Source organism: Nicrophorus vespilloides, unplaced genomic scaffold, assembly GCF_001412225.1.
Source record: "Nicrophorus vespilloides isolate i.1.1-1 unplaced genomic scaffold, Nicve_v1.0, whole genome shotgun sequence".
In the NCBI taxonomy this organism is placed as follows: domain Eukaryota; kingdom Metazoa; phylum Arthropoda; class Insecta; order Coleoptera; family Silphidae; genus Nicrophorus; species Nicrophorus vespilloides.
Window position 1 is genome coordinate 3670 of NW_017095813.1, and position 11102 is coordinate 14771.

The following is an 11102-nucleotide window of genomic DNA, read 5'->3' on the forward strand; positions in this document are numbered from 1 at the left end:
CTGTATTTTTTTTTCGTTGACTTATTCATTATAAAACTTAAGAATAAGAAATATTCTATAATAAAATTAGTTTATGTTATTAACAATACATAACAACAATTAATAATCTTATTAAGTTTTAGATTGTCGAGATTTCAATATAGTCGGGACTTTGATTGTCGGGATTATGGTAGTCGGGATTTCGATATAGTCGGGATTTTTATTGTCGGGATTATGGTAGTCAGGATTTTGACATAGTCGAGATTTCGAACGTCGGGATTTCGAACATCGGGATTTCGATAGACGGGATTTCGGTTGTCGGGCTTGCGATTGCCACCAATTTGTATCATGATAAAGTGTGATAAGATGAGTATATTTTGAAATTTTTCAAATTCCCGGACTTACAAACAGTAAGTTTATGACATAGTACATAAATATACATAACTGAATAAAAAAACGTAACTACATAGATAAAGCAATAAATATTATTATTTTAAATAAGAAATACGATTACAGAAATTATATTTTTTTCATTTGGATTAGTTGGAATGACCACCACTTGAATTACATGGCGTTATATGCGTCCTAACCACAACATAAGAGATTTTCAAAAATAAGTGAACTTTGGTTATGATTGTTTATCGGTGTATCCATGTGCATAGTGAACTGAGAATATAATGAATGTTGATATTATTGCTATATCATCTTCGGATGAAGAAGGAGACAAAGAAAACGGAGTAATAAAAGTTGAGGAACCCTTAGCTAAAGTAAGAAAATTAATGATCAAAATTGATATTCTTAACAATATTCATTTTTAGAAAATAAAAATAGACCCTGCAGCAGTTACTGAAATTATACAACTTTCAGACGATGAAGATGTTAAAACAGAGGTTGTAAAAACTGTTGAGTTGGTGCCGGGAGCCTCGAAAGAGGTATCAAGTGATCCACCAGTTTCCACAGAAAAATCAGAAGATACTCTACCAACAGTAGCATGTGTTGAACCATTGAATGAGGTAGACTCTGACGAAATCCCTGCTTTTTTTAAACAGTTTATTGACAATTGCATAGGAACAATAAAAGCTGAATCTATAATTGCCAAAGCGAAGAGTAAAATTATATTGCTTTATAAGGTATTCAAAAGGGCAGGGGACTTCAGTAGCAGTGATGAATTTAAAAACATTATTGAAGAGTATACAGCTAATTTGTTGAAACAACCACAGCATGGCATAAGGTATTTTTACGATGCTTACAAACATCTTGTTAATCAGCAGAACAGTAAAGGGATAGATAATGAGAATGTCAAAAAATTGGACAGAATTTTGAGGAAGTTAAGTGAAAAGATACAAAAACTAGAGGAAATGTGTGATGAGGATGATAATGTTTTAGACGAAAATACTTCAAAATATACACAATTGCAAAGGTAAGAAACCAATTATTAGAAGTTCAATTTTAGATATTGTGAATTTGTTTAACTGTCAGGTGTATATAGACAGCAATACCTCGATTAATGTAGTTAATCAGTTCTGCCTATTTGAAACCGGACTAATCGAGGACTTTAAAACCACAAAAAGAGACTCGACAGCATAAAGTGAAACTGTATTTTGTGGTATTGCAAAAACAATTTATGTATATAAATGATTTTTATATAATAATTATTGATTGACTTAAACTAAGCTGGTGAAATTGTGCTTGACCACTCTACTGCCTGGAGGTTTAAAAGAAAAAGACTTAAACTAAGTAAAATTAAATGTTTAATTGCGACCAATCAAATGTGTAGCATATTAAAATATTCTTAAAGGAATATAGTTTTGATATATAAGTTTATTTTAATTATTCTATTTCAAATATAAATGTAATACAACAATTATTAATGTTAGTATTGTATGCACGTATACAAATTAATTAAAAGGCATTCATTTAAATTGACAAAGACTTGAATATTTTGTATTCTCCTAATGTCAATTAATCAATAATTGATAACAATATATATGATGTAGATTCACGATATCTCAGTCTAAAAAAATAATAATATTCATTAAATTTTTGTTGTTTTTTTTTTAATACATTTCATATCAAATGATTAAATAATTAACGAATTCGTCAATTTTTTGTTGTTGTAATTTAAATTAATAGGAAACATATATTTACAGATACAAGGAACGCGCAACTAATGTCTACGCGAAAATAATGGAATTGGAGGAAAGCGATCCGCACAGTGGTCGCTTATATTACGCCCGATTGGATTACGGAAGTTCGAAACATCCCGAAATCAATCATGCCATCAACAAGAAATTCAAATGCAGGAAGAAAATCGTTTTTCCAACCTTCGACGAGGTAAACAAGTGCGTGCGGTCGTGCGTCGAGGAAAACGCCACCCTGAAATTAAAATTATCTGAATCGGCGATTTCCAGAGAAGGTAAGCAGTTCTTCACGCGCATTTTCAGTTCGTAACTATTCTTTGTTTTCAGTGCAGTTCAACTTCGAGCATCTGGGTAATTTGATTCAGCGTAAACGAAAGCAGGACCTCGCCCTTATACATTTTGAGTCCTTCCTGGGAGATTCCATTGATCCGGCACTGAGCGATCCCGCATTGGAAGAGAAGTTAAGGAATAACAAGAAACTCGGTGATAACAAACTGAACGTAACTTTCCAAAAGTAAGGCCATATCATATTTTTTTAAATTGTCGATTTATTGTTGTAATGTTATCAATTTGTTTCAGATTCGCGGATACCGAATGGGATGCGAACAAAGTAGTCAGCGAGGATTCGGATGATAGTCACATCGCCTCCGATAATAACGACGAGGAGAAATGACGAAGACGATACTTTTTAAACTTCGAAAAACTCATGTTTCAGTGCCTGTTCGGCGGTTATTCTAGTTTCTGGATTCACGTCTAGGAGCCTTTGGAGCAAATGGTAAGCGGCCTCTGGGAACTCGTCTTTGATCTCCTCGTCCAAAGGCACGCCGATGCATAAACAGACACGCTTATATTGATCGCAATCTGCACATTTCTTTCCTGATAGTACTTTATTTAGTTTAGTCCCTCTGTTGCGTAATATGCAACAGATTTTCCGAAGATCCAGTTGCGGTCTATTTTCGCTGCACAGAAAGTATCGACCTGAAATTATTGGTTTAATCTTTAAGTTATTTTCAATTTCATTTATATCGGTTTAATATAAATTTACCAAACATTTGACTCGTCTTTTTCAAGTTGTCGTAACCGAATATGGTTACCAGTTCAACCAGTGCGGCTATATCATTTGGACTCGAAAAGAAATTCCCGCTGCCGCTGAGGATGGATAGTAGAATTGTTCCTGCCGCCCAAATATCCACAGCTGTATAAAAAAATATATATTGATCATATTTAGTTGTACATATAAAATAATAAATCGATGACAACTTTTATATAAAATCTTGATTATGACGCTGAAACTGTAAATATATTAATATAAGTTATTTAGTATTATGCATGTACTTTTATACGATTATTGTTTGTTTTTAGGTTTTGATAGAAGGAAAGATTCCTTTCTCTATATGTTATATAATAAATATTACCATTCGTTTCCAACAAATTTCCAACTGTTTTTTTTCAAGTTTTCTTCAAAAATTTCATTACAATTTCCAAGCACATTTATTGGTGTTGGAAAACTAAACTTATTTGATGCAGACTGTGTGTCCGAAATTAAAATGAAGTAACAAACAGAACAGATTTAAAAACATAATTTTATATTATCTTATCGAAAGTTTTCGTTCACTTAGAAACGCACATATTTTAGCACTTGCATCTTCAATTTTAGTAAGAAAGTTCTTAACCCTTTGACATAAAAAGACGTGTCTAAAGTCGTCTAAAGTTTATTTTAGAATTTTCAATGAATTACGCGGTAAAAATAATAACTAGTAATGTTTTAAAATTGTAAAGAAATAGATAATAATTCTGACGCTAAGCTCGTAAGAATTTTTTTAAAGAAATGTGTAGCCAGTAGTTCTGAAGTTATATCAAAAAATTGTTCGCAAACGAGTAAAAACCTTTATACAGAAGTGACTAAACAAATTTGTCCGAAAGTGGAAGAACTGAATAATAATATAAAGTTATTTAATGCAAATCATAGTATCAATGTAAAGAAATAGATAATAATCTTATGGCCGAAACTTCTGGTATGCAAGATTGTTAAAGTTAAGATTACCAGGCACCACTCGCAAGTTTTATCCGCGACGTTGGTTGCTCTTTCTTTTGTATTTTTTTTGTTATTTGTGTACAATCTGATTCAGTTAGTTTCAAATGTTTACCTGTCGTTTGATGAGCATACTTCAAGAGTACTTCGGGCGGTCTGAATCCAGGAGTTCCAGCCCTGGACGCGTGCATTGGGTTGTCCAGCGGACAAGCAGTGCATAGCCTGGGCTTTCCGTAACATTTGCACGCATCCGTTGTTCTCGATCTTCGCATTGCATCTGGTGTTTGCTCGAAGTTGATGCATGTTATGCTCTTCCGGGAGTTCATAAAGTTCTCTTTGGCGAGGGAAACGCCCGGTTTAGTTGTGACTGAATTTGAGGAAGACTTCGCTAAATTGACCTGCTGCCCTTCGGGCCTTTTATCTGTCGCTTTTCCATCAGTTACCTGTCCATTAGACTATCTCAAGGATTACAACAAATATCATTATAACATTATTCGAACTTACTGGAGACAGTGGATCTCGTTTCTTCGAAGACTTTTCCGATTTTTTCTTAGCACCAGCATCTTCCTGTTGCTGTGCTAAACCAAAATCAACCAATAAACACCTACAATATTATTCATTCGTGATTTAATATATATGTTTATGATACAGCTCATAATAACACTAACCGTCTTGTTTTTCTATCGTATAAGAAATTGCTTGGCTTTATATCTCTGTGTATTACTTTAAATTTGTGAACTCGGGCTAAGGCGACTAGTAAATTTTTCATATAACTAACAATTTCTTCAAGATCCATGAGTCTAACATAATCCTACAAAATGTATATGATGTTTTAGGATATTATCGTTCGTTTTGAATACTTACGACAAATAAGTCATGGGGTTGGTAAGGCATCACAAATAAAACATTATTTTCATGTCTCAAACATAAGTCTATTCCAGCAACGTTATCTTTTCCACTGTAAAAAAAACACAAATATAAAATAAATAAATTGCCAAGTATTCTATAACACTGACTAAAACTTTACACTATAGTTCAAAGGAGATTCTATAAGAGTAATATTGATATTTGTAAGTATTTGTTTCCATACAAATATTAGATCAATAGGATTAATAGTAGAATTTTATGCCTAAAAGTTACTTCTAATCAATGATTAAAATTGTATATTAATTACCCAATTTCCTTGAGGCATTTCAATTCAAATTTGGTCCTGTCTGGATGACAAGTGGGCACAATGTGTTTAACAGCAAACCTGCGACGTCTCAATGGATCACTTTTCAGTGCAGCTTCATAAACAGTGCTGAATGTGCCACCACCAACCTGACCAACCAGATTAAAATATTTATCAAATGCTGGAAAGTCATCCATCATCTTGTCAATTTCATCCTTATACGATTCTAGAAAAAGAACATATGCAATTATTATATGATGTATATAGTAACGATGATTTATTAATATGCAACATTGACACTTACCATCACTATCACTGGATTCTGTAGCAGATTCATTTCTAGCCCTGAAGTAAAGACCTTGAATAGGCTTTGCTTCATCTGTTGATTAAAGAACATTTATTAATTTGTTATTGCAGCCTACTTAATATATTACCACTGCTTTTGTTTTTAACTGGGGAACACATTGGAGGCATCTCTTGGGATTGAATTTTCTACTTAAATATACACTCAATAAATACTTAAATAATAATGTCAATGTTTATGTATAGGATAATAGGTTAAGTTAAAATTTCTTTGTGTACAAAAAAAAAATTAGAAATGTGCAAATACGCTTACAACGATCACGAATGAAAACAAGAATGTCAGTTAGTCAACATTTATTATGCAACCACAACATCAGTCGACGAATTCTACGCAATTGCCGATATTGTAATGTCTGATGAAATCGGTGCCAATTTTCGAATTGTGAATGGTCATTTCGTGTTTTCCCGCATCGCCTTTCTTCAAGAACATCGTATATTCCACTCCGGCGTTCAAAGGATTCTCCAGATTATCCGTGAAAGCCGTCATCACGTTTCTATTTCCGTAAACATTTCTCAAAGACATCGTCAAACCCCTAACGTAATACGAAGCAGTGTTAAAATGTTTAACGTCTTCTTGATCGCACCAAAAGTACGCGCTTAAGCTGTCCACAGCGACGAAGTTGATCAGAACGTTTTCGTTCAAGATCTTCTCCAGATTCATAATAGTTATCTTCAGCTGCTCGTTGCTGTAACAGTTCATGATGATCAACCTGCTCAAACTTTCCTCGATCACTTCATTTATGTCAACATCAGTATCTTTCAGGCATTCTTTCATTAGTGCATAGAGCTTGAGCACACTGAAATGGTGATCGGTGTTGATGAAGATCGCGCAGGAACCGTTGTAATTTAAAGATTTCGGTAAAATGCATTGTGCTATTAGGTCGGTGATGAGCAGGGTTTTTCCTGAGCCGGCTTCACCGGTTATCTGAATGAAATCTCTTGGATTCGGTTGATCCCCGAGGAATTTCATATAACCTAAATTTGGTCTCTTCTCTATTCTCTTAAATAACTGGCATCCCGTTTCGATTTTTGCTGAATCCATTCTCTTATTATTTATTAGGACTTACAGACAAACTACAACACAAATTGATTTAATAACGAAAACGTAGCAATAATAACTAGTTGTCTAACGTTTAAATACTTTAGTAGGCTTTGATTTCTGCAAAACTATCAGGGGTACCTCAGCATACCTCAGTGCCGAGTTAATAAATTAAATTCGCAAAATAAAAATTTGAAAAAATTTATACGAACTGTTTAATGTCAAGATACAAATGTGTTTATATTTTGCATTGATGCTACTTGCAGTACATGGATGGAGAGCGAAGTATAACTTTAACAATTGTTTTGTATCAGGCGGAAGCAAAAAAAAAGCAATTGTTTTATTCTTTACTTAATTCTCACTTTACATTTGTGGTGTCTTCGTGACTTTTTTTTTAATAAAGAGATTTATATCAATTATTGTTTATATGTATTAAAATAATCTCCTTTCATCTCTCAACCTATATCAGCAAAATAAATAATTGTAATTTATAAACATAAAAATATATAATTTATATATAAAAATAAACTAAATAATAATTCTTGGTCTTCAGTCTTTTTTTCTGCTTTTTTTTTGTGGAGAACAACCTCCTTTGGGTATTAATTAAAAGAATTAATATCCAATGTGTGTTAATCAGTTTGCTCGCAGTCCTCCGTCATTTTCATCATCTGAAATTAAAGGCAAAATAATGAATTATGATGGATTTTAATTGCAACATAATTACCCAATCATATTTCCTCTGATTTTGGAACTGACTCCGGATAATCAGTGCACGTATACGTATTTTGGGTCTATATCGCAAGCCCGACAACCGGTTGTATTAGAATCCCGGCTGTATTAGAATCTCGACGCTTGAAATCCCGATTACCATAAAAAGACACTGTCGGGATTTTGAGCCAGCCGGGATTTCGGTTGTCGGGCTTGCGATTGCCACCGGCTTATTTCACATTTGCAGTTGTGTTCCTTCAACTTTGAAGAGTGCACAAGTATGCAACTTAGCTCGCACACCACATTTTAACTTGCGCCTGCTAAATGTAGATGGAAGTAAACGGAGGAAAGAAAAGAGATAAAGAAATAACTTCAAAAATGAAATTGTTATAATTTACCAGAATTCCAAAATATTACTCTTATTGAAGCTTATCGACAAATCTTTTTGTTAGTTCGTTAGATCGATCGTAATAATTGAAGTAGACATGCTTCGGTCAACTTTATCTCTGATAATGAAGCTTGGTCCGCAGTTTCACAAAAAAAATATGACCAGAAGTTGTACTAGAAGAGAATAACATCCAAGAAATTAGAAATATAGTTATCCACCTCGAAAATGTTGAAGAAGAGGATGTAAGCAATCAAAAAGATGTTCTTTCAGTGAGAGATTTAGAGATAATAAAGAATTTCCTGCCGAAAATATATTAACATCTAAAGATTTCAGAAAAGGTACTTAAATGATATTTTTTTTATCTTCTATTGAAAATAATCCTCATTTTGGATGAAGTACTATTGTTAACTGATTAGTGTTAAATCTAATAACACTCTATATAGCATTATCAAATGAAGCGCAAACAACTTTAAACTAGCATGTTTTAAAATTTCTTTAGGAAGAAATGTATCTGGTCATACTATTGTCTTACTTTTGAAAATGAAGTATCGCTAAACGAATTAATTTCGTGAAACGCATCCAATTCGATAATCGAGAATTTCTATTGGAAAATGCCTTTTTGTTTAATATTATATAAAATTCTAAATGCTAATTGTAATTTGTTTAATAAATTATGATATTTTCATTTCTTATGTAACTTTTTATACTTGTACAACACATTGTATATATCTCGAATCGCATCGTCCACGTATTCTTCGGAGATGTTATGGAGACACTGCTCCACGTATTTCGTAAAGGTATTAACTTCATTGTCAATTGCCGGTTTAACGTGCCGCACTTTGGCTGCAGTTGTTTCCGCTGCAGCAGCAAGTCTTGCCATGATTGCAGTTATATCATCTTGCCCATCTTTTGCACCTTTATTTTCCATGATTGCATCTGGCAAATGCAAACTGCAAACAAATACAGCATTAAGTCATGAGTGTGAGAATGCGTCTGTCGCTAAGAAAATACTTTTCGCTGGAGGACGTCCGCGATTCGTACGCCGTTGGCACCATCATAGGTGACAGTTGGGTAGGTGATTCAGGCATATCCAGCATATCAGAGTCTGCATATTCATCATCGTCGTCGTGTTCCTGCTTAACAGTTGGCATTGCCATTGCAGTGCTAGATTTTTCCATAATGCTCTTTGTAATCGATGCAACTGTTCTGAACCGAATACAAATAATATAAATAATTTGCAATTTAAACTGGAGAGTGTAAAATTAAATACTTTCTCTTAGTTTGAACATCATCCAAAAACTTTAATGAAGGCATCAGGTGCCACTGTCGATAATGCATGTGACCACTTCCATTTCTTGTGGAGACATCCAACTTTAGTTTTTCTTTTCTGTATTTCTCTCTTAAAGCTTTGTATCGAGCAGCAACAACATCAACTGAAAGTTATGAAAATAATCAATTAAATAATAATTTAAATAATTCAATATTCCATATATACCTGTTGTGTTTAAGATGGAAGCTAGTTCCTTGAAGGCGTATTCCTTCTTCGAATTATCCTTGAAGCCTGCGTTTCTCTTATCCCATATTGCTGGATAATCTTGCAAAAGAGACGCCAAATTGTCGTCGATGTTCATGTTAAAAAACCAAAAATATCCAATACGATTTACATAACCAAACAAAACGAAGGATTATGTCAGGAATCAACGGTATTGCATTGCAACGGAAGAGTTTGGCAAAGTTGCATTGCATTACCGCTATGTTACCGTTGCAACGATACCAACTTCCACATATTTCTATACCAACCTATGTAAACGCTTATAATTCGTATGCATACCTATGCACTAATCTTCGCATTGTGGCTATAGTACATATAAACTTAAAAAAAAACATTAAAATATTTCTTAACATGTTTAGAATCGTGTTCAAGTAACTAGTTGCAACGAATCTATTTTAAGCTATGCACTTATAACGGATTAAAAAAGCACCGACTATTTAATCTGTAGCTGTTTGTCACCTTATTTAATATAGAAATATTGCTTTAGCTTTAGTAACTATGAAGGTAGTAGGATGATAGTCTAGTAAAATGAAGATGGTTTAGCTATAATAATATAGTTAGGTTAGATTGATTGAGGTTAACATGAACGTGAATTTACATAAGATAGACGACTGTTGTACCTTGAGGCAAAGATTTAGTTAAGATGGAAACTAGAGGAAGTCTAATAATAAAAGTTGCTACTACTATATTATATATAGATATATAAAACTTTATCTTGTACAAAGAGTGTACTGGCATAACTTGATTACTTCGTAAAAAAAATAAAAACCTTATATTAAACATAGAAAAGTTCTCTTAAATATTCAGTCAACTTCAGTATGTAAAATGAAAAATATTAATGTTTAAAATATAAGTCCAAAAGTTGATTTTTTGTGCTCTTTTCTTTTTAATTGCAATTAACACTTAACAAAAACAGGAAAATAAAACCTTTAAATATTAACATTTTTTTTGTAAAGAACTTCTTTAAATTCGTTTTCATTTTCTTTGTCATCGTTGCAAACAAGATTTGCTAACTCAACCATTGAATCAGGGAAGTCGTGTTTGTTAGAAGCAACACAACATTGACAGAAATGCATGTGTACAACGTGATAAGATCGGTAGGATGTCTCGAAGCACCAAATTTCTTGAAAATTGTTTTTGTTGATTGTTTTACTTGATAACCCATATTAAAAGTACATATGTTTTTATGTTAAATTTCAGACTTTGTTATAATGAAGATTCGTTATAAGAGGCAACGTTAACTGAGGTATTGACTGTATATAGTTTTCAATAGAAATATCTAGTTCAAATCCTGTATCGAAACTGAAGCCATAACGAATGTTTTGATCATTTGTACAATACTTAGAATTGCACTTAAGAACATTAAATCTTATTACTCATATCTTTTCATAAATATTTTGTGATGCTTCAAATTATTTGTTCTTGCATTCAACGACCTCCCAAATCTTCTTGAAATTTAATGATCATTACTATATAGAAGTACTTTTAGTTATATAAAAATACTAATTATTTATATCAGAAAAATTCTAAAATCAGTTTATAAACAACGTAATACGATATAGTTCATCTAATTCTTATACTAAAATTACCTATTTAAGTCTTGAAAACTTGGATCAAAAGTCACTATACCATAATCTTGTCATTTTTTGGGTCAGACAACCAACATACCAGAAGTATGGTTGTAACAAGATGGTGCACCGGCCATACTCTTCACGAACTAATTGAACTC

The 11102-nt window shown here is 32.8% G+C and overlaps 4 protein-coding genes across 5 annotated transcripts; 1 reads left to right on the plus strand and 3 right to left on the minus strand.

Moving 5' to 3' along the window:
• The first annotated feature begins 530 nt into the window (after positions 1 to 530).
• Positions 531 to 2794, plus strand: LOC108565505. Its single transcript, XM_017925015.1, has 5 exons — positions 531 to 746; positions 798 to 1399; positions 2130 to 2395; positions 2448 to 2634; positions 2700 to 2794. The coding sequence occupies exons 1-5, from the start codon at positions 657 to 659 to the stop codon at positions 2791 to 2793; spliced, it is 1239 nt and encodes a 412-aa protein (XP_017780504.1). The 5' UTR covers positions 531 to 656; the 3' UTR covers position 2794.
• A 1-nt stretch (position 2795) lies between these two features.
• Positions 2796 to 5881, minus strand: LOC108565496 (cell division cycle 7-related protein kinase-like). Its single transcript, XM_017925004.1, has 9 exons — positions 5758 to 5881; positions 5628 to 5702; positions 5327 to 5549; positions 5017 to 5110; positions 4821 to 4963; positions 4657 to 4756; positions 4268 to 4607; positions 3166 to 3315; positions 2796 to 3098 (listed from the first exon to the last, which is right to left on the minus strand). Exons 1-9 carry the CDS (start codon positions 5795 to 5797, stop codon positions 2809 to 2811), a joined length of 1455 nt encoding a protein of 484 aa, XP_017780493.1. The 5' UTR covers positions 5798 to 5881; the 3' UTR covers positions 2796 to 2808.
• Positions 5882 to 5965: 84 nt separating this feature from the next.
• On the minus strand, positions 5966 to 6920 carry LOC108565516 (DNA repair protein XRCC2). Of its 2 annotated transcripts, none has more exons than XM_017925036.1 (2): positions 6828 to 6920; positions 5966 to 6760 (listed from the first exon to the last, which is right to left on the minus strand). In XM_017925036.1, exon 2 carries the CDS (start codon positions 6726 to 6728, stop codon positions 6000 to 6002), a length of 729 nt encoding a protein of 242 aa, XP_017780525.1. In that variant the 5' UTR covers positions 6729 to 6760; positions 6828 to 6920; the 3' UTR covers positions 5966 to 5999. The 2 variants fall into 2 exon arrangements, with proteins under 2 accessions (XP_017780525.1, XP_017780516.1); XM_017925027.1 differs by having other exon boundaries at positions 6818 to 6920.
• A 1576-nt stretch (positions 6921 to 8496) lies between these two features.
• On the minus strand, positions 8497 to 9672 carry LOC108565387. Its single transcript, XM_017924817.1, has 4 exons — positions 9317 to 9672; positions 9092 to 9254; positions 8833 to 9027; positions 8497 to 8771 (listed from the first exon to the last, which is right to left on the minus strand). Exons 1-4 carry the CDS (start codon positions 9450 to 9452, stop codon positions 8504 to 8506), a joined length of 762 nt encoding a protein of 253 aa, XP_017780306.1. The 5' UTR covers positions 9453 to 9672; the 3' UTR covers positions 8497 to 8503.
• Positions 9673 to 11102: the final 1430 nt, after the last annotated feature.

Bases quoted from the DNA above. Each gene is read 5' to 3' on its own strand.
- LOC108565387 (XM_017924817.1), bottom strand. From the start codon at position 9,452: ATGAACATCGACGACAATTTGGCGTCTCTTTTGCAAGATTATCCAGCA. The intron at 9,028-9,091 runs GTATTTAATTTT...TATTCGGTTCAG, and splicing joins GATGTTCAAACTAAGAGAAA to AACAGTTGCATCGATTACAA. The intron at 8,772-8,832 runs GTATTTTCTTAG...ATTTGTTTGCAG, and splicing joins CGGACGTCCTCCAGCGAAAA to TTTGCATTTGCCAGATGCAA.
- LOC108565516 (XM_017925036.1), bottom strand. From the start codon at position 6,728: ATGGATTCAGCAAAAATCGAAACGGGATGCCAGTTATTTAAGAGAATA.
- LOC108565505 (XM_017925015.1), top strand. From the start codon at position 657: ATGAATGTTGATATTATTGCTATATCATCTTCGGATGAAGAAGGAGAC. The intron at 2,396-2,447 runs GTAAGCAGTTCT...CTTTGTTTTCAG, and splicing joins ATCGGCGATTTCCAGAGAAG to TGCAGTTCAACTTCGAGCAT. The intron at 2,635-2,699 runs GTAAGGCCATAT...AATTTGTTTCAG, and splicing joins CTGAACGTAACTTTCCAAAA to ATTCGCGGATACCGAATGGG.
- LOC108565496 (XM_017925004.1), bottom strand. From the start codon at position 5,797: ATGCCTCCAATGTGTTCCCCAGTTAAAAACAAAAGCAGTG. The intron at 5,703-5,757 runs GTAATATATTAA...TTTAATCAACAG, and splicing joins AGTTAAAAACAAAAGCAGTG to ATGAAGCAAAGCCTATTCAA. The intron at 4,608-4,656 runs GTAAGTTCGAAT...TCCTTGAGATAG, and splicing joins AACGAGATCCACTGTCTCCA to TCTAATGGACAGGTAACTGA.